Raw genomic sequence first — 26,010 nt, 5'->3', positions numbered from 1 at the left:
AGAGGTGTGCTGGACCAGCTCTGGGATCAAAGGGCTTGCAGAGCTCTGTCATCCTTTGATCTTACCCTCTCCTCCTGATAACCCCCCAAGCCACATGACTGCTCCACCTCCTGCCTGGGTTCCGCCTCTAACATTGTCCATTTTGCCCAACATCAAGGAGGGAAAAGGAGTGTGATATGGAAAAATGATGAGCTGTCATTGAGAGCATGCCTGCTCAGCAAGCCTCTGCATCAGCTCTCCTGAGTTGAAGGGGGTACCATGAAAGGCAGAGCACTGAAAGGAGGTGAAGAGAAATACAAGGTGGCTAATGGGAGCTAATGTTGCCCCAGCAATGAGCTTCACTGAGCTATAAACCCACATTGCCTGGGAAATGTACACCTAGACTAGAGAAGGGCACAACCCAAACCTCAGTCTGATGATGTAGGCTTGAAGTGTCTCAAGAAGGCTGCTTGTCTGAAGGTTCTCTGCTGTCTGTAGCTCTGCCAGAAGTGTTCAGGATTCACCAGCACTCTGGGGCAGATCCCTCAGTCAGAACAGCAGCAACACAAAGAGGACTTGGAAAGCAACCTGTTACACAAGAGAGTTGGAATTCCCACAGCTAAAAGATGCTTCCATCCTGTGATTCTGTTTTTCAGCCTTTTTCTTGACAGAATAAAAAAAAACCCCACAACCCTCTAATCTTCATATAAATAGCAATTTTTACATTGTAGATTTCAGCTACTACACACCTTTCCTGCCTGTCCCCATTAACAGCTGCTGTATTGTTCATTTTCTAGGTCTGTCTACCAAAATCTAAAATGATGAGATTTTCTTCCTCTGTTTCACACACACACACAGCTGTAGGAACAATTTGTTGCACAGAGCTTACTCATCAAGTAAGTTTTCTTCTGGCCACGAATGATCTACAAATCAAAGATTACTTCAAAATATGTGCAGCACAATGAGCACATGGCACACCTACTCTATCTACATACACCTCCCATGGGTATTCTACAGGCAGCAGTGGGATCCAGATGATCATCCCATGCATCTCTGTGCTACCTCACCAACTGCCCACCCTCCTGTCCCATCATCCTGTCATCCTGTCACAGCATTTCACCTTCCATCAAAAGCCACAGGACCTCCATCAGGCCACATATTTCAGTGCTCAGAATCAAGGTGTGTGCCTCGATTTTGCTGCCTCAGGAGGACGTCATGAAAATCATCAAACCCTTCACTGCTACACTAAGTTTCCCTTTTCATTTCCAAAGTTTAGGATTCTTCCTCCTGCCCAAACCCTCCTCACCTCTGGGCAGAACAGTCCTGCATGGCATCATGGGCCCTAGTCTAAGAGGTCCAACTTGCAGGCCCCTCTGCTTTGGCTTTCAGGAGGTGTTAGCAGACACCCTCAGCAATGGAGCATTTAGAAACATTTCTTGTAGCCAAGATGGTTTTTGTGTAATCTCCTCGGAACTACCAGCACTGTTTGAACTTCACCTGGGCACAACCCTTCAGGATGAAGACTGAGATTAATAGGAAAAAAATGCCAAGAAATAAAAGCAATAAAAGGAAAATAAATGAAGTCCTTGGAGCTATAGGCTGGAGCCCAAGATATTATGAAACTTCTGTCAGGCTCCACAAGTGGTACAGTAATCACCCAGAATGTATTATCTTATTAGTTTTCTCTATCATGACAGAATAAAACCACCCAAGACATGAGGATTTATGGCCAACAAACAGAAAAACTTTATCTTGAAGCTACAACACAGAAGATAAAAGAGAGGCATGTAATTGTCAAAGGAACACCAGAATGAATAGCTTATACGTATTGCAAAATTAATAAGCACTGAAAGGCTGTTAGAAGTTGCATATAGATGATGGATCAATGTGCAAAACCAGAGTGCCTGCTCTTTTGCAGACCAGTGCACAGGGATTGCAACACCACTCAGCCAGTCAAGGAATTTCTTTTTTTCCTTTTGTGCCTTTTTCAAAATGTCTAAAGACCGGAGCCAAAAAACACCCTATAAAAATAAAAATCTCAAGTCACACAAGTTTCCCTCCTAACCAGGCCCTGGGTTTTCAAACAGAACCAAACCAACCAACCAACCAAAGTGCCATTTACAACAACATGCACGCAGTGGTCACACTGCCCCTGTTCCACAACAAGTAGTGTGGCCAGCTAAGGTTCTTGAACAACAGGCTGTGAAGAAGAGGGGAACCTCAAGGTTATTCACTACAGATCTACCAAAAAACAGCTCCTCCCCCTGACAGGCAAAGGAGTATCTAATGAACTTTCCTCTTCTATTAACAAAAAGCCAGAGTATGATGAACAACTGCAGCCCTGCACTCTCATTCAACTCATTCTTCAGGTGCCAAAGGTGCAGGTTAAGGGCCAAGACAGAGTTCAGAAGCCTGACAGCTCCATGTAGTAGGCAGGTGCATTGCAAGGAGCTTCCACAAGTTCTGCTGCTTATGCCTTGAACACTCTGAAAAACATGACCTTCAGATGTGTGCCAAAGCTGCACTGAAACCAAATGCTCAGGTGCTTGGTAGGATCAGAGTCAGAACAAGACACGACGAGCAGGAAGATCTGGAGGAACTAAATGGCAACTAGACAGGGAGGTGAGCTAGCAAAGGAAATGTCAAAGCATTGTTGCATGTCGATTTGGATACACGGATTTGTGGAGCTGGGCCAGCTACTCCAACATCCTCCCTTCTGAAGGAAGCAGGGTTAACATCCATGAAGAAATTAGCCTCTTGATCAAAGTTTGATTAAGCATCTGAGATGAAATGATGATTTTTCTGAAGACATGTATTCAAAGCATGTGTAATGTTTGCATCTATCTCCCCGTCTTCCTGTGGTTGTTTTCAAAGGGTCTTCCTCCTTTCCAACTCTAATCTCCTTAGGCAAAGAGCTGAGTCCAGAAATAATTAATCTATAAAACCATGTGCTAAAACTTCTAATTATCAGCTGAACAGATGAAAAAGAATACTTTTAAAAAAAATTAACATTGCTTTTTCCCAATATTTTACTTTAGTGCCGCAATGTGGAGCCAGGGGAGACAACCAGCCTTCCAGGCTTGGAAATGATCCTTTCCTCCTTCTCAGACCCCACCAATGCAAAACCTTTGAAATCCTAATGGCTTGGGCACTGAGGGAATCCTCAGAGCAACCAGTCTGCTGAATGATCAAGGCTGCAATTTGCAAGCAACCTGGGGACATTTAGTTGCATATTTCCCACTGGAACTGGAAAGTGGCACAGGGACGATCTCAGCCCCTGAGGAGAGCTCAGTTCCCTCACACCTGAGTCTGGAAGGCTGTGAAACTGCTGGGTGCTACCTCAGCCACTGTGGGGATGGGGCACTGCTGGGTTCTGCAAGCTGTTGCACAACAGGTCTCATATTCTTCAAGCTTTGCCTACTATGCAAACATTTCAGAAGACAAATCTTAAATATTTTGGAACATTTTCAAAATATTGCTCTACATCTTTCCACCTTACTCCCTTCAACTTCCTGCAATACACTCAGGATTTTATCTATATCAGTGACCTCAGCTTTTAAATGCACAGGAACAGGCGAGATGAGAATGCAACAGGAGTTTCTATCTTGAGCAACCACCCTTCCAGGGGCAAAAATGCCAGCTTTTCATGAAAGGACTACCCTGTCTTGAGGAAAAGGTCTTTAGAAGAGTCACTCCTAAACTGATTAGATCCAAAGAGCTGTTGTAAAACACATCCTCAAAAAACCTCTGGGTGCAGGATGTAAAAATTTCTGCAAAATGGGCTTAGTAGTTTCCAGCTCACCAACAAGATTTGGTGGGACCAAAGCACCCAGGAGATCACCAAGTCTGGGGACAATTACTAACCAACAGTTAGCAGTGTAAAAACAAAATCTTCAAAAGTAACTTACTTAGTTAATTAAAAAACAGTAGATCCAGCTTCAGGCACCACATCCTGCAAGCACCAGCTTTGGTATGATCCCTTAGTTTTTTACAGCCCAGTGTTTGCTCCAGGAAAAGGCAGTGCCCATCCTCTTTGCTCCTAAAAAATCTTGATATAACCCATTACTACACACATCTCAACTACTGGTGTGATGCACAGCAACATCCAGCTCAAACAAACATAACTATGGAAAAGAGATTAGGTTTTTAATGCTTTCAAGTCACAAACATACTCTCGACCTGGAAGAATCATAGAATCATGGAATCATTAAGGTTGGAAGAGACTTTCAAGATCATCAAGTTCCAACCCCCCTGCCATGAGCAGGGAACCTTACCACTAGATCAGATAGCACAAAACCTCTTTCAACCTGGTTTTAAAAACCTTCAGGGATGGAGCACCAACAACCTCCCATTCCAGTTCCTCATCACCCTTATAGTGAAGAATATCTTCCTAATATCTAACCTAAATCTCCCCTCCTTCAGTTTAATACCATTACCCCTTGTCCTATCACTATCTTCTCTGACAAAAACCCCTCCCCAGCTTTCCTGGAGCCCCTTCAGGCACTGGAAGGTGCTCTAAGGTCCCCCTGGAGCCTTCTCTTCTCCAGGCTGAACACCCCAACTCTCTCAGCCTGTCTCCAGAGCAGAGCTGCTCCAGCCCTCTGATCATCTTGGTGGCTCTTCTCTGGACCCTCTCCAACAGGTCTGTATCTCTCTTGTGCTGAGGGCCCCAGAATACACAGTACTGCAGGTGGGGTCTCAGCAGAGCAGAACAGATGGACAATCCCCTCCCTGGCCCTGCTGCCCACGCTGCTCTTGCTGCAGCCCAGGACAGGGTTGGTTTCTGGGCTCCAGCGCACGGTGCCGGCTCGTGTTGAGCTTCTTACCACCCCCAGGTCCTTCTCCTCAGGGCTGCTCTCAATCCATTCTCCCCCCAGCCTGTATTTGTCCTTGGTATTTCCCTGACCCAGCTGCAGGACCTTGCATTTGGCCTTCTTGAACTTCATGAGGCTGGCATGGTCCCACCACTCCAGCCTGTCAAGGTCCCCCTGGGTGGCCTCCCTGACACAGCTCATTTAAACATACATTGAGCAAGAGATAAAAAGGGATGACAGGGCATCAGGCAGGCAACTTTTCTATTTCAATCCAAACAAGGAGGCAGAGCTGTGATACGAATGAAGCAAAATGGCACCCAGAGTATTCAGATTCCTTATCTCTTCTCCACAGCAGATTCACAGCTTGTAACCTGACTGCAAAGCTTGTACACATGAGACACACATGCCTGACCAGACAATCAAACTCAGTCAGCTACTTGCATGGTAAAATGAGAAACAGTCTACCAGAACCTCTTTGAAATCTGGAGGGATAAAAAGGATGGAGGCCCCAGTTCCTCCAACTCCCCAAAACACATTGAATCCTGCAGGGCTACACAGTGCACTGAAACCTCTGCACGTGCTTGGGTCAGAAAAGCCACTCCAGGCCTGGAGAGGCTGTTCCAACAGGAAGAGGTTGTACATGTCAACAGTGGAGAGTAGGAAAAGTAGGAAAAAGAGAAAGAGTATATGAGGAGACAGGGCAAGTAGTTTGGAAGCATTTTCTGGGTCTTGCAGGTGAGGACACAGATCATGGATCTGATGGGACAGTGTCATGAAGGGAGTGAGTTGGCCACGTTACTCATGTGAGCTGGAAACCACCTGAGGTTGTTTGAATCACAGGAAGCAAACAAAGAAAGTACATGTCATTACATAGAGTGGTAGAATCTGTTCAGAACAGGAGAAACTATAGTTACTACAACAGCTCCCCCCCCCAAAAAAAAGGTTTAGATAAACAGCTGATTTTGTGATCTGCTTCAAAACCTGTCAAGTCTGATGCCACCAGGGTGGCTCCTGATGAAGCTGCACATTTAGTCCTTCTGGAATCAAGGGGGAGATCTCCCAGGGCTGCTCTGCAGCCTCATTAAGGTCAGACATGGTTTCAAAAGATGAGGAAAAGTTCTTCCCCTGCAGTCTTTCACACACTGCTGGGATGTTTACAGTTACTTGAAATAGAAGAGTTTAACAGTGTTTCTTTAAAAAAGAATTGGCAATCATTGGCACGGGTTGTGACAAACACTCAGGAAAAGAGACAAAGCAATTTAACCAGTGGGTAGGGGAAATAAGCCTGCAAAATTCATTAATTCTATGACAATGGCAAATTAGGCCTTAAGACACCAGCGTCAAGCAGGTTAAAAGATCTGACAGAATTTTTATGCAAATGCAATGATCAAAAGCCAGAGATGGGAAAAAATAGAGAAATAATAATGCCAATTCTTCACCAACATTCAGATTATTTTCACGGGTCAAAAGTTCATTTTTAGTGTTAGTTCCAAATGAAAACATTTCAAGTGAGGAGTATCAAGCCAGTGGTTTGAACCTGTCCAAACCATAGCAAGAAAAAAATACAGAATAATTATTAGGGAAAACATTAGCACAGTAGTAAGGAGAAGTAAATGTTCTGTAAAGACTCCTTGAAGTATGTGTAGCATTTCACCATAAAAACAGAGGCAGCAAAGTCTTTCACATACATTGCAAAAGAACATCCATAAAGCTCCTTGGGAGCTACACTAAGATGGCCGAGGTAACCCAAGATATGAACACAGGCTGGGGGAGGTCACACTTGAGAGCAGCCCTGTGGAAAAGGACCTGGGGGTTCTAGTGGATCAAAAGCTGGACATGAGCCACCAATGTGCAGTTGCAGCCCAGAAGGCCAAGCACATCCTGGGCTGTATCAGAAGAAGTGTGGCCAGCAGAGTGAGAGAGGTGATTCTGCCCCTCTACTCTGCCCTGGTGAGACCTCACCTGGAGTACTGCACCCAGCTCTGCAGACCCCAACACAAGAAGCATGTGGAGATGTTGGAGTGTGTCCAGAGAAGGGCCATGAAAATGATCCGAGGGCTGGAGCACCTCTTATGAGGACAGGCTGAGGGAGCTGGGGCTGTTCAGCCTGGAGAAGAGAAGGCTCAAGGGGTACATCATAGTGGCCTTCCAGTACCTGAAGGGGCTACAGGAAAGCTGGGGAGGGAGTGTTTACAAGGGCTTGTAGTGAGAGGAGAAGGGGTAATGGTTTTAAACTGAAAGAAGAGAGATTTAGGTTAGAGATCAGGTTTAAATTCTTGAGTGTGAGGGTGGTGAGACACAGGCACAGGTTGCCCAGGGAATTTGTGGAAACCCCATCTCTGGCAGTGTTGAAGGGCAGGTTGGATGGGGTTCTGAGCAACCTGGTCTGGTTGCTGTCTGGACACCTCTGGTGGGAGGTGTCCCTGCCCATGCAGGGGGTTGGAACTAGATGACTTTTAAGGTCCCTTCCAACTCAAAAAGTTCTGTGATTCTGTTCTGAATTCATGGGTAGGTTAACGACAGTTTGTAAGACCGCAAGAAAATGCAACAACTGTCATCTAACATAGAAAGGGATCAAGTGACAGGGGGAAAAAAAAAAATGAGACAATGATGAGGAACATTCACCCACCAGGCAACAGAGACAGCAATGCTACAAACTGCCATGGACAGAAGACAGAGACCAGAACTTTGCACAACAACTACACAACAAGTTTTCAAGAAACATCTCTCTTTGAAGACACTCTATGTGTGGTGTACACCAGAAAAAATGAAGATGAATTGTTTCCCCAAACACTAGAAGAGCACAATGGTTTAACAATGGGAAAATCTGACTTACAGCAGATGAATAACTTTCTAGCAGTTTTAAATTAAAACCCGTAGATAAGTTGTTCCCCTCCCTAATGTTTTGGGCTGGACTCTCAAATATTATGATTTATAACTGATGTAATCATTGTTTTTCCACATCTGCTTGATGCAGTTGAGTGGTTGAGAGCACTGGGAACATGATATATATGTTGTATGTGGAACAGAATAGTGCCACGTCCTGCAGGAAGAAAAAGGGATGTTCTCAACCAAAAGCTGAGAAAACTTCCCAGTTCCTCTGCATCCCACTAGAGCTGTACACTACCACAGCTCCTGCCTCCTATTAAAATCTGTCACCCATCTTTTTGAAGACAGAATTTCACAAGTATAGAACACAACAGAACTCGTGTTATAGTTCAGTGTTTTATGTACAAATTAATAAGAGACACGTACATATGGAGGTATCAGTGTTCAAGTGGGAACGTGAACACAGAGAAGAGCAACCAAGCTGGTGAAGGGAGTGGAGAAAAGTCACATGAGGAGAGGCTGAGGGAACTGGGGGTGTTTACTCTAAAGAAAAGGAGGCTGAGGGGAGACCTCATCACCCTCTACAGCTACCTAAAGTTTAGTGAGGTGGGTGTTGGCCTCTTCTACCAAGTAAATAATGACAGGACCAGAGGAAATGGCCTGAAGTTGCAGCAGGGGAGGTTTAGATTGGATTCAGGAAGAATTTATGTGCTGAAAGAGTGGTCAGGAACTGGAACAGGCTGCCCAGGGAAGTGGTGGAGTCACCATCCCTGAAGGTGTTCAAAAGCTGTGTACATTTGGCACTGGTCAAGGTGGTTTTTTTGGTTGCTCTATTTTTTGCGTCAACAGTTGGACTCTGTGATCTTAGAGGTCCTTTCCAACCATGGTGATTCCATGAAAACTTCTGTAGAATTAAAGAAGGAAGCCCATCAACACCCAGCTATTCAACATACGCAAATACACTCTGGCAAAACTGCAGTCACCCTGGCTAATCACGGCCTGTGACAGCTCCAGGCTCCTCCCTGCCCCTGCTGCCAAACCCTTGTCCCTTGTCCCTGTGCTCTGCCCTGCAGGCAAGGAAGGGGCTTCCCTGGCAGAAGTTTGGGGATGAAAAGTTTGGGATTGTATGTTGCATGATATACATGGACTCATATGATGTTGAGAAAGGATTGGAACGGCCCATTGCAAAAAAAAAAAAAAGTGTCTCTCCTTACTTCACTAATTCTAGTAAGTGCTTTAAATGGCACCATCAGCTCCAGAGAGCATGAAGAACGAAGAATTACCTTTCCTTCCCCACCTTAAATGCTAACCCATGCTGCTCCCACCCTTTCTCCTGCTGTTCCTCAGGAAATATTTGCAGTGTGGTTACAACATGTGCGATCTGCCTGCGCACAGGAGGCCATAAATCCGCATGACCAAGTGTTTATCCAAGCTTTCTGAACATCCTGGGGAGCGTGGTATCAGTATTCCACAAACTCTCAGGGTACAGCAGCTCAGGAGAGGGAGCCAGCCAGATACCCTGTTGTTACAGAGAACATTTTTGATCTGGGGTTGTAATGGGAGGCAGGAGTGCAGGAAGGTTTCCTCGGTGCAGGTGCAGTGCCCAGACAGTGCTGAAACAATGAGCTTCTGGCAGGGCCAGGGCTCCAGCTTGGCTCGACATGCACAGCCTTCACATCCAAACCTTGTTACTAGATCAGCCTGGAATGTCATTCTAAATCCATAGACTCCAGGCATTCATCAAAAAAGGGGGCCAGCAGGAAGGGGGGGGGAATAGCCTATTTAAAACTCGTAGCCGAGGAAAAACATACCCTCCAAAAATGCCCTATCAGTGAAAGGAATTAAGTCACTTTCCTAGCTTGTGGTTTTTTTCAGAGACATAATAAAAGTAACCTGTGGGACCCCCAGAGTACCTGCAGTTAAGTTGTCATCACGTGCAGATGTATGGGATCTGGACTATTGCTGTGCATGACATTATTTCCTTAAATTGGTCTCATTCTTCAACCCCTGGAAAAGCACCAGAAGAATTTACTGGGGCTGTGAGACCTGGGCTGCACTCAACGAGCCACCCTGGGCTCCCTTGGAAAAGCATGGGAACTCCCTGCCACTCAACCATGAAGCCTGGGACAAAAGGGGGGGATTAAAAGCCCCAAGAGTGGTGCTGAGCAGCCACCATGACTCAAGCTGCAGGCTCTGGCACCAGAGAGCACCAGGGTGCCCATGGCACCCCGGGGCCAGAGCTGTGTCACTGTCACACCACAGTGGGGTTTTTGAGTGAGAGGGATCCTCGTTTCCATGAAAAACACAGACACAAAGGCTTGTTAGGAGGCTTCCCAGAGGAACCTCCAATTTTGTGAGCTCATCTGTGAGTGAGAAGGGGGGGGGAAAAAGGGAGGCAGAGGGAACGAAGGAAATTCAGAGACCAAGAAAAACTGGGAAAAGACTTCACACTAATGACATGGAAAAGAAAATCATCCACTTATTTCATGGAGGACGAGAAGTGCAGCGTGTGCTGGATGACAGGAAAAAAACCAACACAACAAACCACGTCAAAAAGGACACGACACTTTTTAACGTTCAGGGTATTTAACATCTGAGACACATTATCCCTACTTGGCCAACCCCCTGTTGGCATTAAGCAAGCTGCCCTGTCTTGGAGCAGAAGAGGCTGAAATGCAGCCCTCAGGCCTTCTCCTCAAGGCTCTCTGACTCAGGAACCAGACCTCCATCTGCTCTCCATAAGCGTGGGTGCCTTCAGGATATTTTGGAAATAAAATCACTATTGTGTGTCATAGAAAGATTTTCACAAACATAAAGATGAACTCTGTGGTGCAAACAAAAAAATAATAAATTGCTTCCAACCCCCCCTTTTTTTTAAAGTGGTCAAGAAAAGCACAGAGAAATATATTATTTCTCTGCTAGATGCCAGGAGGTTGTATTTTACCTTCCTAGTACCACTGAAGAGATGTAGATTTAAAGCTTCTAAGTACCTGATGGCATGAAAAAGTGACACCATCAGTATACATGGCTTATAAAGTGTGTAAGAATACTTGTAAAATCAAACTAAAAATGACTGTTACTACACTAAAGTTGGCTAACCATTGCAGAAAGAGAAGAAGATCCTACCAGATACACTAAAGTTGGCTAACCATTGCAGAAAGAAAAGAAAATCCTACCTGCTGTTGATTTTTAGGTACATGCTTCCTTTTCACTGATGAGATCTAAGGAGGAGCAGTGAAATGATGAGAAGCATCAGACATTTCCATATAAAGAAAGATTCACTAGCACAATGCAGGAGAAAAGAGAAATATGTGGCACTACAATAATAAGAAAAAAAGAGAGAAAACACAGTGATACTGAATAGGAACTTTTAAACTGAAGTACTTTTTTTGTACACGATCAAATTACTCACAGACTTCTGCTGCAGCACAGGAGATAAGTAGATTCAGGCTTGGGGTATTGAGGAATTTTTCAACCAAATGTTTATTTCAAGACCCTGATTGCTCAGACCTCACCAAGGATGTGGGAAATCCAGTTGCATATCCATCCTGCATTGGGTCTTTAATTATTGACATAGCTCAGACAGGAGAGCTTGAAAAATGCAGCCAAAAAAAGCCAGTAATCACCCAGTTATCCTGTGCTCATTAGGGGTTGTTTTCTGCCTCTCCCTGCTCCTTTCCCCCTCTGAACATTTTAAGAGACACTGTGTCTTTCCCAAATGATAGTTTTGGAAGTTTTGAGGAAATTTTTTCCAAGGACTTAAAACAGATCCCTCAGTAGATCCCTCCTTTGGTATTAACTTTGGTTCCTGGAAGTTAATCATCAAGAAACAACCTCTGGTCTCAGGCACAGACCATCAATCAGAGGCCAGGGCTTCACCCTGCTGAGGGTTAGGGAGAAATTCTCTTGATGGCAAGATGTAGTGATCCTGCAGTTCAAGTCTGACATGGTCTGTCCCAGATGCACAGCTTCACCTCCAGCAGCTGGCAGCCAAAGCCATCAACTCATCCACGTGGTGCAGAATTTTGCCACCATTTTCATTAGGATATAGAGCTGGCAAGTGAAGAAAGTGCTTGTTATTCCATACAACCATCCTTTAAAAAATCTGGACATACCAACTTCAGCCACAGCTATTTCCTGGTCTAACTAGAAGGAGTAAGTGGTTTCTCAGACACCCATGTGTGGCAGAAATCACACGCTGCTCAGGATCCCCACACACTGCTCTGGCTCTGGCTGGACAACAAACCCAAATCACAAAGTTCCCACAAGAGTGCTTGCAAAACTATGTGGCACTGCAGCTTCATTACAAACACCCCTTTGATGTCCATTACTAAGGAGCAATGCCCAGATCTGCCACCACCAGGCAAACTGGGGCTGGGCTTGCAGGGCTGGTGGCCAGGAACGGTGAGGCCAGGCCTGCTGCCCTGGACCATGACACAGGGTGACAGGTGACAAGTGACACCCAGCTCTGAGCTGCCTCAGCTCCTCTCCCCAAGCACGTCACACACTCATCCTGACAAAGAATCCAACCCATCAGAGAGCACCACATTTTGACTTAGGCGCGTCTTAACGTTTTACACATTCAGTAATTAAAGCCCCAGTCCAGGTCTTTAGTCAGTTTGGAAAATCATGCAAATACATGTTTTAAGTGTTTCTCTAAACAGGGAAGCAGTTAAGTGATGCCTAATTAAGTCCCTTGTTTGGGACCTCACTCATTAGCTGTTTTTTCTAATGCTTCCTCATTAGCTGCAGCCATGCCAGGAAGCCCATCCTGGTGGGCACCTTAAAGGAGCCTTTAAAAATGCAGCTGGAGAAGGTTGGGCACAGTGTGTGAGACGTGGCTGGGGTTACAGCACAGTGACTGGCAGCTCTTACACAAACCGTGGGACAATTTAGAAGAGCTTGATCCAAAGCAGCCCAACAGCACCTGCACAAACCTACTGTCAGCACTGCAGAAATTCATTCTGTATCTTCTGGTCCACATCAGGAGACAAGTGAGGCTGGTGAGAAGACAGACAGCTATCTGGTGAGGCAAGATAGATAGGATTTGATCTCCTGGCCTGCAGAGCTCTCTTGGAATGAGTGAATGCACAAGGAAGTACTCCAAACCCATTCCCTTTGTTTTCAGGCAATCAGCAAGAGAAGAGGGAGCTATCGTGTTTAGGTCAGATTGCCCTCTGCATCTGCCTGTCCATAATAACTGTCCTCACATGTAAACAGCTGTGAATCATTTCTGGTTCCAAATTGCACACAGAAACTTCAACCCACAGCACATTCCAGACAAGTGCTTGGCCAGTTTCTATTTTCTGAGAGGTTTTTCCTACTGTTCTCTTCTTCCTGGTGATAGCACCACTGCAGTGAGGAGGACAAGCCAGCCTTTCCCCTGTGTTATAGGTCTTTCTCTATTAAGATTTTAGCCAACTGTAGCTTCCATTTCCCTATGTATGCAGTTAAGGTTGTCCAAAGCTGTAAAAAAAAAAAGAAGAATCTTTCCTCTTAAGAGACTTTATCTTTCTTGCAAGATTGAAGCTTGAATTGAAAAAAAAAGGAAAATAAGAGATTAAAAGTAAAAAGTAATATTTGCTGTATTTCAATACAAGCCAGATGTGGAAGGATATTTCTCCAAATTAAACATTTACTGAGTTGGCAGCAATGGAATTTTCTTCTCACACATGCAAACGTCAGGTCTGAATGTACTCTCCTTTCTACCCACGTGTCTTGCTCTCCCTTGCCTTGCCAACCTCAGCAGTGGTCATGGATTATCCCCTGGACCTCTGCACTGCCACTCATCCCACTGGCACCCCTTCCATCTCCACAAGATTTGAACACTGTGACAAAAACTCCTGGATGCCAAACATGAGAAAGCAACACGCAGAAGTAGGAGCCTCCTGGGTGACTGACTAAGCCATAAATACCACTGAAAGCAGCAAGAGTGTAGGTGCTGGAAGTCTTCACTGATCAGGCCACACTAATGGTGAGATAGGACACTAAGTCTCATGTATGATGTACACCAAGAACTCAGTGAGAACATTTCCCCTCCATATGGCTAGAGAAGGCTCCAGGAGACAGGCCTGGAGTGACACCAGCCTCCCCTGGCTTTGCTCTCATCCAGGCTCCCTGTTTACACACCCTTGCCCACTCATTTCCCCAAAGCCTCATCAGCATCTGGCTCAGCATTACTGGAGTATTGGTCAACAAACATAGGACACAACTGTAACCAAAGACCCAGATGGTTTTGTAAACATTAAGTATAATGACAAACAACAGGGAAAAAAAATTCTCTATTTTTTGTGAACTGTAAAACAAAATATTGCCCTCAACAAACTGTTTGAAACCAGCAAGTCTTTTGTAAGAGATCCAGTGAAATTTACTCCATCAGTCATGACAAAGTCCTTACCAAACTGGAATGTTGAAGAGAGTTATTATTTAATCAACGCTGAATTATTTCACACTAATATTACTAGCAGAATGGTAATTGGTGCAAATTAGGGGGTGGAGTCCATTTAACAGTCTTCCAAGACTGAAGATTGCACATTTTGGAAGCTGGAAGCTTTCACCTTTTTCCTGAAATGAAGTTGGGAATTAACTCCTGGTCTATACCCACAGCATCCAATCCTGAGAGGCACTCAGGAGCTTCAGACCTGCAAGCAGTCCACACTGCTGAGAAGCTGACTTGCCTTGAATCACCTGGGGGAGCTGGAGAGTGACAAGCCAAATGGACAATGAACGGGGTCTGCAGACCTACACCAGGAGCCAGTTACCAAAGGGCTTCCCTTTCAGAGCCAACTGAAGCAAAGAGACCAGCAGGGCAACTGGAGAAACAGCTAATGGTGGATCTTCCACCACAAGAACCTCTTGTTGCATTTTCAAAAATCCCCTCCTGACCAACAAAGCAGAAAACACCAAAACAATCCCAGCCTGTGTTCCCCTAACACCCCTGGAAGCTGGGAGGAGATCTGCACCATCGGGTGTCATTCAGCACCTGTTGCAGGTGACCTGCTCCCACCTCTAGCTGCTGCAATCAGTTCATGTACAGGCAGCCACAGAGCCATTCCCTGCCTGGAAAGGATTTCCAGGCTGGATTCTGGGATGACCACAACCCCTGCACATGTGGTGCTGCTGCCTCACTGCTCCTGGGGTGCAGCTGGAGCTGGGTTCAGCTCCTGCCTCCTGCTCCATCAGGGAGGAGAAGTTCTCTGCCCATCTTCTGCCTGGCACACAGGGACTGGCTGTGCCACAAAACAGTGAAAACGTGACTTCTTCCCTCCCAGCTCTCACCTGGGTAAGCAGGGTGGGAGCCCCAGTCTTCTGGGAACTGCTCTCCCATCTGCAGGGTACAGCATCCAGCAGGGAAGGGAGAAGTTGCCTCATGCCCCACGCTTGGGAATGTGTTGCTGGCCACGACTTGGGCCTACAGGTCTTTGCAGATTAATAGATGGTATCTTAGAATGTACCTGACAATAAAAGGGGAGGGAATTCCAACCCCAGACTGCCAAATGCTGCGCCCACTCACAGCCAAAACAGACCACAGCTGAACTGCAAGAGAAGGGCAGAAGCTGAGGGGCTGGTTCTTGCCAGTAACAAAGAAGAAGAAGAAGACACCGTGTCTGGAAGCAGCTGCCTGTCATGTCATGATGCATTTCTATCGCAGACGAGCTGCACCACCACAAAGCCCTGGATGCTGGACCTCCCATGCTCAGACTGCTGCGTGCCAGGGCCAAAACCAAACGAGTTTCACTGCTGATGAGATAAGCAAGTGATTTCAGACCATTAGTTGAGGGGAAAATCTAGGACCCGGATTCTGCAGTAAATGGCTCCTCACCTGGCTCTGTTCTGGAAAGGAATGTGCTCGTAAGAAGAAATGAAAAGGCTGCAACCACAAAGCCAAGTGTGAGGATAAAACACCCCAGTGCGTGGCATCAAAAATCCTGTCTCTAGCATGCTGCCACAGGAAACCAGGGAAAAACCTGGGCAGGAGTTCACACAAAACTGAAATAGTACAATTCTGCTTGCAAGACGTTTGTGTCGTTCTCATTTGCTAGGAGAGACGCTCAGAGCGTGGCTGGTCAGACAGAAGGGAACCCAAACTTTGTCTTTTGCTGTGCTGCTGCATTCAGAGAACTCCCTGGTAGGGTTCCACAGAGTGAACCTTCTTCATTTTCTTTGATCAAATTGTATTACACTTGTTTCTCATCAGATTACATAAATTAGCTGAGAGTGAATGGATTCAATTACAGCCCAGATTCCAGACCACTTAAGAAGTTACTGCCTAACACATTCCTTTCATTTAATAAACTAGAACCAAATGAGGATTAAATCCTATAAATAATAGTCCCTCGATAGGGCAGTGCAATAAAATGGCAAAAATACTCAGAGGAACCACGTAGATCAAATGCAAGAGCCTCTGACATTACCCACCGGATTTAAGGTATGAACATCACACAAACTTAATTGTACAAGTATTTTTACTTTGTATTATGAACAGGAATGTGACTCAGAGGGTACTTAAGACCAAGTTTAGTATCTTCTGACAGCCTCAGACAGCTAAGGAAAAAAGATGTTGCAGCAAAGTATGGATTTCCATATTTAAAAGACACTAACACAGGATACTAACTTCTCCCACAACAATCCAAGATTTATAGTCTCCCAAGGGACTAAGAGTAAATAGGACCAAGAGTAAAGGCTTTGTAAAGATCTGAGAGAGGCTGTTTCCCAAACTGACTTGTTCTTTCAGAAGGCAGCATTTTGGAACAACTGAAACTGATCTGATGACTTTCAGGAACACCCATTTTTGACAGAAACACTCAGTCTTTCAGCCTGAGAAGCAGACATGCCATCTGTAGTTGGACGTTTTTATACCTGCAAGTGTCCATGGAAGAAAACTTAAAAGACTTGGATTCAGATCTCAGCAAGAGATTCAAAGCTGAAGGCACAGAATTACATACACAGTCAAGCTATCCTCACTCATAAACAGAATTCTTGACACATTTTGAAGAAGCTGGGTAGAAAACAAAGAGGCAGAGGAATGACACTGCCAGGCTGAGGGATGAGCCTTACATGTTACCTGTAAGAAAATTCTTTTTAGATTCCTCAAGAATGGCTGAAGTCAGTTTTGATGACAGCCCGTCCAATTACACCTTGTCCAATCCTAAAGCTGTATTTAACCTGGCATGCAACTACAAAAGTAAGATCCAGCAGGTGAAGTTAAAATTTAAAACTACAACCAAGTAACAGGATGCTTTTAACTACTGAAAAAGCAGGTTTTCAGGGGCCATGGTAAGATCTCTGCCAATGAGTCTTTAAATCAGCACAGTTCCAGCCAAGGCTTTCTTCCTAGACTTCCATCTGTCCAATAACATTCTGTTGCTCTGAAGACACCTGATGCAAAATGGGCCCTACCATAAAAGTGAGGGTTTGTTGTTTAGCCAGTGAGCAATTTAGTAAGACTTCAGTCTACTTAGGTACAGTTACATATATATTTATATCTATGTAGACAAACCTCATTATCTACAGGATATACATTCATGCATATATATAAATAAAATGAATGAGCTTTCCTGGCACCAGGCATCCTCTATTTGCACTCTCCTTTATGTTCAGCTGGAAAGTTCAAATGCAGTATTGAATGTATTACATTACTCCATGAAGAAGTACTGTTCTATCTCACCCCTCCCTTTGTTTTTTTAACAAAAAGGTGAAATGGAATATCACCTGATTCTACCACTAGAAGGAATGAACATCCTGAGATGCCCATGAGGTTTGCAGTGTATGCTAGTTTTGACACATGGAAAGGAACATGAAATGAGACTTTTTTCAACAAAGAATAACCAGGACTAAGCAGAGCTACTGGGTAGAGGTGACATTTCTTATTGGATATGACAACATTTTAAAAGGCTTATTTGTGAGTCACTAGTAAAATCCTACCACGTAGGAAAGACATGATACACAAAGGAGACACACTGTTGCGTTTGCTCCTGTTCTTCATTCAGTCATAAGCAGCATCTGCTCGTCGCTGTGAATCAGAAGTGCAAAACCGGGTTTTTCCTCCCCACCTCAGGTGGTGCTGAGGGATTTCAGTCTCTCTGCCTCATCACTGACATCTGCTGTCCCACGAACGAATAACACAAAACCCTCCCCAGCCCACCTGTCCCCTCCAACCTCCCATTCCTGTTTTCTTGCTCTGTAACACAGACCAGAATTCGACTGAGCAGAACTTGCACTGATTTGGATGACTCTCAGAAAACGGAGAAAATGCATTAACTCCTTTTTTTGCCTGGGACAGTAACTGCATCTGACACTGCAGCTAAGCAGCTGCCAGTCCTTACCTTCTGACACTGGGAAGAGAAGACTCCCATAAGGATTCACACCCCCAACACACTGACATGCTTATCACCTCTTTCCCCAGGGTGTCAACAGCAGCTGGCTGCTGTGTCACACCCTGCTTTGGTGCTAAGCATGGTCCCAGGCCTCCCTGAGGCTGGAAGCTTTGCCACACCAACCCTCTTCAACTTGGCCTTCACCAACAGAAGTGCACAACCATCTCACATGGGTGTATCTTTGGGCACTCAGGCACAGAAAGATTGTAAGAAAAACACACTCTTCAGTGGAAAAGCTCATTGATGATGATTCTCACTAGTCACATGTAACACACTACCTTCTTTGTCCCCAGAAGACCTCTGCAGGTGGCCCACTTTCAAAGCAAAGCATCCTCCCACAGACTCTCTGGAGAACAGGCAAAACTAGAGATGTCCTGGCATTTGCTGACTGTAGCTATGTGACCTGTGGCATCTCCAGAAGTGTCCTCTTACTGATCAAAGCATGTCACTATTTACAGACTCCCTCAGGGTAACGAGAGATGCCAAGACAGGAGATGGTTACAGTGTCCTGGAATAAACAAATCTGAAAGGAACCCTTCTTAAAACCATTCTTCACAGCTGATTATGATTGACAGTGTTTGCCTTTCGGTGAAAAACACTTCCACAAACTATCTTCATACTCAGAAATACCTGAATCTTTCCCTATGCCTTGCCTAGATGCAAAGAAACAACCACAAAGCCCAGATCAACACCTCAGATCAGTGCTCCGAGGGAGAAGTCTCCTCTTCCCACTGAAGTAGGCTTCAAAGTCATCTGTTGTCAGCCTGTGTGCGTAGTCGATGTACCCGGACACCTCCTGGCGCTGGGAATTCCGGTCCCGAATGAAGATGATGGACTGGAAGACACAAAGGCAGCCACAAATGAAGAACAGAGAGACACTCGTGCAGAGATTTCTGTATAAAAGCATCCTTCAAGAGTACATACACATCTTAAACTCCACCAGGGCCTGGCTTCTGATAGGATTTTACCCACTCCTAGGAAGGCACAATTCCTACCACAAGCTGGGCAGCGCTGCAGCCAATGTTAGAGCACATGCAGAGTCACACAAAGTGCCCTCATGTATCCCCCATGTCTCCAAGGGGTTTTCCCACATGTCCCAGGCCAAACCTGCCAGCACCAGGCACATAATCCTAAAGCAGTCCAATGCCATGGGACACCTATTTTTAAGTAAGGGCAGGAGGCTTTTTGGCTATTCTACAATATTACTGTCTAGGCACTAATTATTAGACCAAAGTAGGAAGGGTGAGGGTATTATTGTTTTGGCCATGCACCTCTACAGCCAAAGCCAAACTTATTCAACAATACTCACAGCAGATTTTTAGCTTTTCAGAAAAATGAGACACTGGAAACTGGTTACTGTACTAGTCTGTCTCTGCCCCTTTGCTACCACCAGAGAACAGAGTGGGCTTGGCCAGCCCTCTCTTGCCAGACAAGCCCTGTGCAGTTTCATTCCTAACAGCTAATGAGTTCCAGAGCAAAAATCTGATAATTTGAATACAAGCAAACAACAGCAAAACAAAATCTTAGTGCTTAGAAATACAGCTGACTAAAGCAGCAGGGTGGCTACCAGTAGGAGAGTAAACTGTCCATTTCAGTGGTGCATCTCCATGTGTCAGAGCTGAGCTGAGGGGTGGCACGGAGGCACCTGGGGGACAGGGACAGGTTACTCTCTTCCTTAGGGCTGTAAAACTTAGAATAACATCTCTGCTGCTGCTGACATGCACATCACAGACAAGAGTGCTGAGGGGATGATGGTTTTCTGTACCACTGTTGCTGGAAAACCCCACTTCCCATTTATTCTCTACTCCTTCTCTGTTCCTTTACCTTTTATTTGCATCATCTCCCAACAGAACAGAGAACAGGCTGGTAGAAGGCAATTCTTTTTCACACACCACCACAACACAAAAAGCAAAAAGAGCTGGTAGGATGAGTGTGAACTGGCAAGACAGAAGGGTCCTTGCATCCTGTGATCCACAGAAGGAAAATGAAATGCTGAGTGTAGATGCTACTAGGTAGGTGAGGTACAACAGCATTTGTTAGCTGTGCACGTTTGTTTTCACTCAACTGAAATCAAGTGGTATTTCTTATTTAAATGTGGGGGAAATGGAAACAATACTACATGGAACTCTTGCAACAAACTTTTTCTTACTGTCACAGCAGCAGGTTTCTAGAGTGCTGTGGTTCATCTTGCAAGCCTTCGTTACACTTGAGACACGTTTCCTTTCCAATTTCACATTTAAATTGCATTAAAATGCCTTGCTCATTTTGCTATTTTGGACCATCAACACTGTGGATTGAAGGAACCAGGGCTGACTTCCAAGGCTCCTCTAGTACAATTAATCTCCTAAATCAACATGGAACTGCAGGCAAGCATGGACACTTCCATCCAAACTGCTTTACAAACCCTAAGAGAGCAACCAGAATATCTAAACAAAAATGTTCTATGTTCAAGGTACATTTTTGAGGCCTTCTCCTCAAAACTAAAGGCCTTTGATCCTTCTCATCTGTCAACACTGTTTCTCTCCTTTCCTCATCCACAATTCATTTCTAACCACCTATAAGAATTCATTCATTACACTATGAATCAGCTTCAATTTTCTGCAGATATTCTAAACTTTTTAATTCTGTCACACCTTTCCTCCCCCTAAGAAGACTTGGACAGATTTTTCTCCAAAATGATAAAGCTCCTGACTGAAAAGTAACTGAAAGAGAGAATAAAAATACCACAGACCCCCAGAAACTGGAAAATCTTCTCCTAAAAGTCTCTTCATTACTCTTCTGATCAGCCTCTGACACAACAAATCCATTAAGCACAGAGTTTGTGCTGTGCAACCATCTGCAAGTTCTCAAGAACTTCTTATATGCTGAGAGGTGGGAAAGCCTTAATTTAAGATAGGGCTTGAAAGGTAGATTTACACATAGCTTTTGGGCCTAACAACTGAACCTACTTACAACTGGGGTAAAGTGACCTCTAATTATTTAATTTAGAGCAATTTAGAATAGAAGGGAAACAGAACAGTTCACTTGGAAGGGATCTACAAGGATCATCTAGCAACACAGAGTTCCTTTTCCCTCTTTTTTGGTCAGTGCAAGAGTGGAGATGCAGCATTGAAGTGGATAAATATAAATCTCTTCATATATTTACAATTATGTATTTATTATCTTTTCATAGAAACATAAAACTTTCCATGGGGGAGAGGCTGAGAGGATAAAGTTCAAGATGAGGAAACTGCCCTGTGGAATAGAACCAGATCCTGCATTCCCCTGCTTATCTTTCTTGCTGCCATCTCCTGTTCATCCAACCAACCCTCCCCAGCCAAGGAGGGGAATCAGGAAGAGGACAGAAGCCCTGAGGGTTGCAATATATAAATGGATTTAATGAAATAACCAAACTCATACAAGCACCACACCAAGTTTGTAAGCTTATACTCAGCCCAGTCCTTGGGAGCAGCAGGAGGAGAGGAAGGAGCCCCAGGAGACTGCCCCCCTGCACAGCTCTCCTCTCTAATGAGGGTGACAGGGACATCCCTGTCACCAGGGGGGCACCTGCCCAAACTGCAGCTCCCTGCCAACTCTGCTGGCCTGCCTGGGAATCCAGCCCAGGGAAACTGGGACCATTTGTGAACTGGTTGTAAGGAAAAAAAACAACCACCACCTGCCAGTGATTCACTCCTATATATGTTATTTCATGTGCTGAAACGTTTCCTACCATTGGTTAGGATTGCCAACAAAACCTTAGCAGGGACACCTAAATGCCAGGACGTGCCCATCATCAGGGGGATATTGATGTGCATCATGAAACAGGCTCAAACACCCACCAAAGACAGAAGAGCTGTTTCCACTGACACCAGCAAGCACTGATGGGACTTGCCAGGTTGGAAGAGAATTTGTTCCCATTTTTTTCCTATTTTGTGCTCTGGTTTGGTTTGGTGGTTTTTTTGGTAGCGAGGGAAGGGCCCATGGGGAGGCTCCTGTAAGAAACTGAGAAGCTTCCCCTGATCCAAAACCAGCCAGAGATCCATTAGAGGGATAATAGATGCACCTCTGTGATTAACAAATGAAGGAACTGAGGTAAGAGCTGAGCAGAGTGAGCAGGAGAAGGAGCTGAGCTGGAGAGGCAGAGCGATGCTGTGGCCGGAGGATTTGCTGCCTGTGGACTCTGATTGTGCAGCTTTGGGAGAGCCCGGGCCAGGGGAGTTTGTTCCCAAAGCAGCTGTGACTCTGTGGGAAGCCCAGGCTGGAGCAGCTCTGGTCCTGGTGGGAAGCACTGATGGCAGAGAGGTTCGTGAGAGACTGTCTCCCATGGGAGGGACCCTGTGGGGAAGCAGGGAGAGACTGTGAGGAATGTGAGGAAACCTTTTCTTCCTGAGGAGGAAGGAGCAGCAGGAACCACCAGCCTGTGAACTGACTCTAAACTCCATCCCCATCCCCCTGTGCCGCTGGGGATGAAGGAGGGAGAGAAATGGGGAACAAAGTGATTTGGGCCTAGGAAGAAGGGAGGGGTGGGGTAACATATGCAAGCCCTGCTCTGTGTGTGTCTGTGTCCTGGGTGTGTTTGATTAGTGTGAAATTGTTATTTTTTCCCCAAGTTGAGTCTGTTTTGCCTGGGACCTTAATTGGTGAAGAGCCCTCCTTGTCCTTTGTCTCAACCCAGGAGCTTTGTCCTCCTCATCCCAGAGTGTGTATGTGGGGGGGAAGCTGAGTGAGCAGCCATGGGGCTGGTCCTTTTGTTGTTGTGTTGGGCCCCAAAGCACCACATTTTGTTAACAGTGCCAGAAAGAATGACATTCCTCACATTAAGATCTGGCTCTTTGAAATATTCCACACCTGAAGGATCATTTTTCTCTGGTTAGAGCACTAGGGTCAAACCATGTGCCAAAAAAATTCACTCCTCCATGCCCTGCTCTTATCTTGGAGCAGCTGGTGTGGGTAGTCATGCTGCTTAGGAAAGAAAAGCTATTGATACAGATACAAGAAAGACCTCAAATTTGTGACCATTCCCACATACCAGAAGGCTGTCTTCGTTTTTTCATAAGGTGATGTTGCACATGAGCTCTCCAGAGCTCAGACCACTTTTTCCCTGCCAGCAAAGTGTACAGGCTGCTAACAGTGTTTGTAAGACCTGCTAACATCCCTGGGAGGAGGAAGAACAACAGGTACTTTTTAAGGATTAAAAGGCATGAGTGCCATTATCTTAGGAAAACTGTGGGCTCTTTTGAAACCCTTGCTTTTCCTGTTACCCTTAGAGCAGACCATTCCTACCTTGAAAGGAAACCTTTTAACAGGCTTTTCCTTGGGCACCTCCTCAGCACAGTCTGTGAGCAGGTCCAACACACTAATTACAGCTGGTTTTTAACTGAGTCCAAGGGCTTTGCTGGACTGGGACCTGCAAGATGGCAAGTTAGCTGGAACATGCCATAATTCAGCAGCCTGGCTGAGGAGAAGAGAGTATGGGAACAGAGAGAGACCAGCCCTGCTGTCTGGTGAACTTGTCTCGAAATGTGAGCCCTTTCATAACATGCCAAACTGAGAGGAGATGATGGGAAGGTAAAGACAGACAATATTTAGGAGTCAATTACTAATACATTGAGGAAGCTCTTTTGTGGACAGTATCACAGGTGGGGACCCAGGAGAATGAGCACAATTAGGCTGGAAGGGACAGGCGTAAAACACATTACCAGTTGAAATATATTTTTAATGAGCAGCAATTTATTTTTGTTGCGTAGTGTTTGGCCTTATTTGCCACCTGCAGATCACATTACATCTAATAGAAATACCAGTGGGCAACAGTAGTCAGAGAAAGGACCTCACCTCTGTGTCTTTAAACCAGCTGCTATTACCATTTCTGCTTTGCATGTAGGAATAAACTGCTGACCTGGGGTTTTTTTGCTAGCTGGGAGTGAAAACAGCATAAAAACACAGGCTTACAGGTTGGGATTTTACCTTCTGCACAATTTGGTTTTGGGGGAAGGGTACAGCAGAAACATGCCATCCTTTCAGTAAAGAGATTGAACCACCACTAAAGCAAGCCTAGAAGACATTCAGCACACATTCCCAGATTTTCATCTGGAAATACCATTCTCTTCCTTACACTGCCTTTGAAAGGTTTCTAAAACTTGTAATATGTCTGAAATGGCTTCAGTTTCCTTCTATGCTCCAAAATGCCAAGCTTTTGGAAAACATGCATCTTTTACCTGCCTATTACTGTAGAAAGAAACAAACAAAAATATACAACACCAAGGACTTGGAGAGTAAGCACATGTTCACAGCAGCCTTTAGCCTGCTTTCTCCTCATCTATCCAAAATAAGCAGAATGTGGTGTAAGTGAAAATTAAAAAAAAAAAAAAAAAAAAAGGCAAGAAAAATAAGAGATCCTTACACATGCTCAAACAGACATAATATGTGTTTGCCTCATTGTGTTTGCTTGTTGGGTTTTTTTTCTCAGTGAAAGTATCTCCAAGGTCTGAGCCTAGGAATTAGGTCACACCAGTCCATGCAATCCCCTGTTCTGCACCCAAATGCTGGATTCCAGGCCCAGAGAGCACTGCCTGGTGCTAACATGGGACACCAGAGCACACAGAAGGTCTCTTGGATGATGGATTTGATTAGCAGAAACACTGAGAAAACAACAGTGCTGTAACATAAAACGAGATGTGCTGGACCTCGTACCGAGTGGTGAAACTCCTTTGTGGCTCACAGAGACCTAGTCCATGCTGGTGTTGCAGGAATAACAGAGAACAGACCACACAGCTGCTAAAATTATGACCCAAGGCCCAACAGCTCTGTGGTAAGACAAAGCAGAGCCCTCCCTGAGGTAAGCAGAGGGCTGCCAAGCTGAAGGACTTCAGGCTCTCCTTGGTGACCATCTGCATTCTGTGCAGTTGCCCACCAGGAAACCTGCTCCTGGTGCAGCATCTAGGGAGGTTTGGAGGCAGAGGCACCTCAGAAAGATCCGGGCAGTGGGGCTGCTCTCACCCAGCAGGTACTCAAGCCTGGATTCAACCTCTGCTCTGCTGTGCACAGCCCCTACCCTTTTGTTGTTTGGGGTTGGTTTTTTTTCCCCCCAAAGACCTCTGCAGTTTGAGGATGTGAGAAAACCAGCCCACTTATGACAGCAACAGGGATATGGAAGATGTGTTTCTCTGTCACTGGAGCCAAATTCTGTGAGGAGTCAACTCTGAGCATCCAGTATTTTCATCTGTCCAACTGGGTTCATCCACATTTATGCCCCGAGAGCAGCCCTGGCTGTTCAGAGCCTTTGCAAAGGGGTAGCAGCTGTGGCTGGGGTGCAAATCACAGGTTCACAGCAGAGTTTGCCATCTTTAACAGCTCCCTGGGTTCCTCACTGTGGTTCTGGGCATATTTCAGAAACACAGGCATGGAGATGCATGCACACACAATAACCTCACCAAGCTTTTTTGAACCTGGGAAGCAGGGTTTGTGGGAAAGAATGGCTGGCCAAGAAGCAGATGTTCTAGCTTTCAACTCTTCAGAAAGAAAACTAAAGCCAACAAAAAAATTAAAAACCAAAAAATATTCTGGTTACCCTTCTGAAGAAGAAATCTTTGCTATGTATGTGAAACATGTGTTTCCCAGTCCCTTACTCTTTAAGTGTTCGGCAGCTGCTCCAACTGGGAGAAGCTCTGTGGACTGTGAATTTGCTTATCTATGTAAACAGGGAGTTGCCTCAGTTTGAAAATGATATTCTGGCTGAGAACAGCCTGCTGAGAGTGTGAGTTTAGATTAATTCTGCTAGCATCAAAATAAAGGAGGCTATTGAAACCAGAAATGCGCACAGAACCTAAATTTTGATCAGGCAGCCCTAAGAAGTCAGCCCTAGCAGCAAGAAGGCAGCCACAGCCTCTGGGTTCAGCTCATGTGGAGCCAGGCCCATTTTCCTGGCAGAGGAGCATTCCTTCTCCAGTTCCATGAGGGATTGCTAGTGCAGGTAATGATCTGAGCAGAATCAAAGAGACCTAAGAGACAACAGCAGCTGTCTGTATGTAAGGAAA

The 26,010-nt window shown here is 45.3% G+C and overlaps 1 protein-coding gene across 1 annotated transcript in view; it reads right to left on the bottom strand.

Annotated features, from left to right (window-relative positions):
* LOC104385437 (chromosome unknown open reading frame, human C4orf22) overlaps positions 1 to 26,010 on the bottom strand; it is a 198,717-nt gene that overhangs the window by 8,603 nt on the left and 164,104 nt on the right. Inside the window, exon 4 of the mRNA XM_009993890.1 lies at positions 18,691 to 18,833. Coding sequence (XP_009992192.1) covers positions 18,691 to 18,833 — 143 coding nt within the window. The remainder of the gene's footprint in view (positions 1 to 18,690; positions 18,834 to 26,010) is intronic.

This window comes from Chaetura pelagica, unplaced genomic scaffold, assembly GCF_000747805.2.
Source record: "Chaetura pelagica isolate M959 unplaced genomic scaffold, ChaPel_1.0 scaffold210, whole genome shotgun sequence".
Lineage (NCBI taxonomy): Eukaryota > Metazoa > Chordata > Aves > Apodiformes > Apodidae > Chaetura > Chaetura pelagica.
Note: the sequence above shows the minus strand (reverse complement) of the source record. Positions and strands in the feature narration are given on the sequence as shown.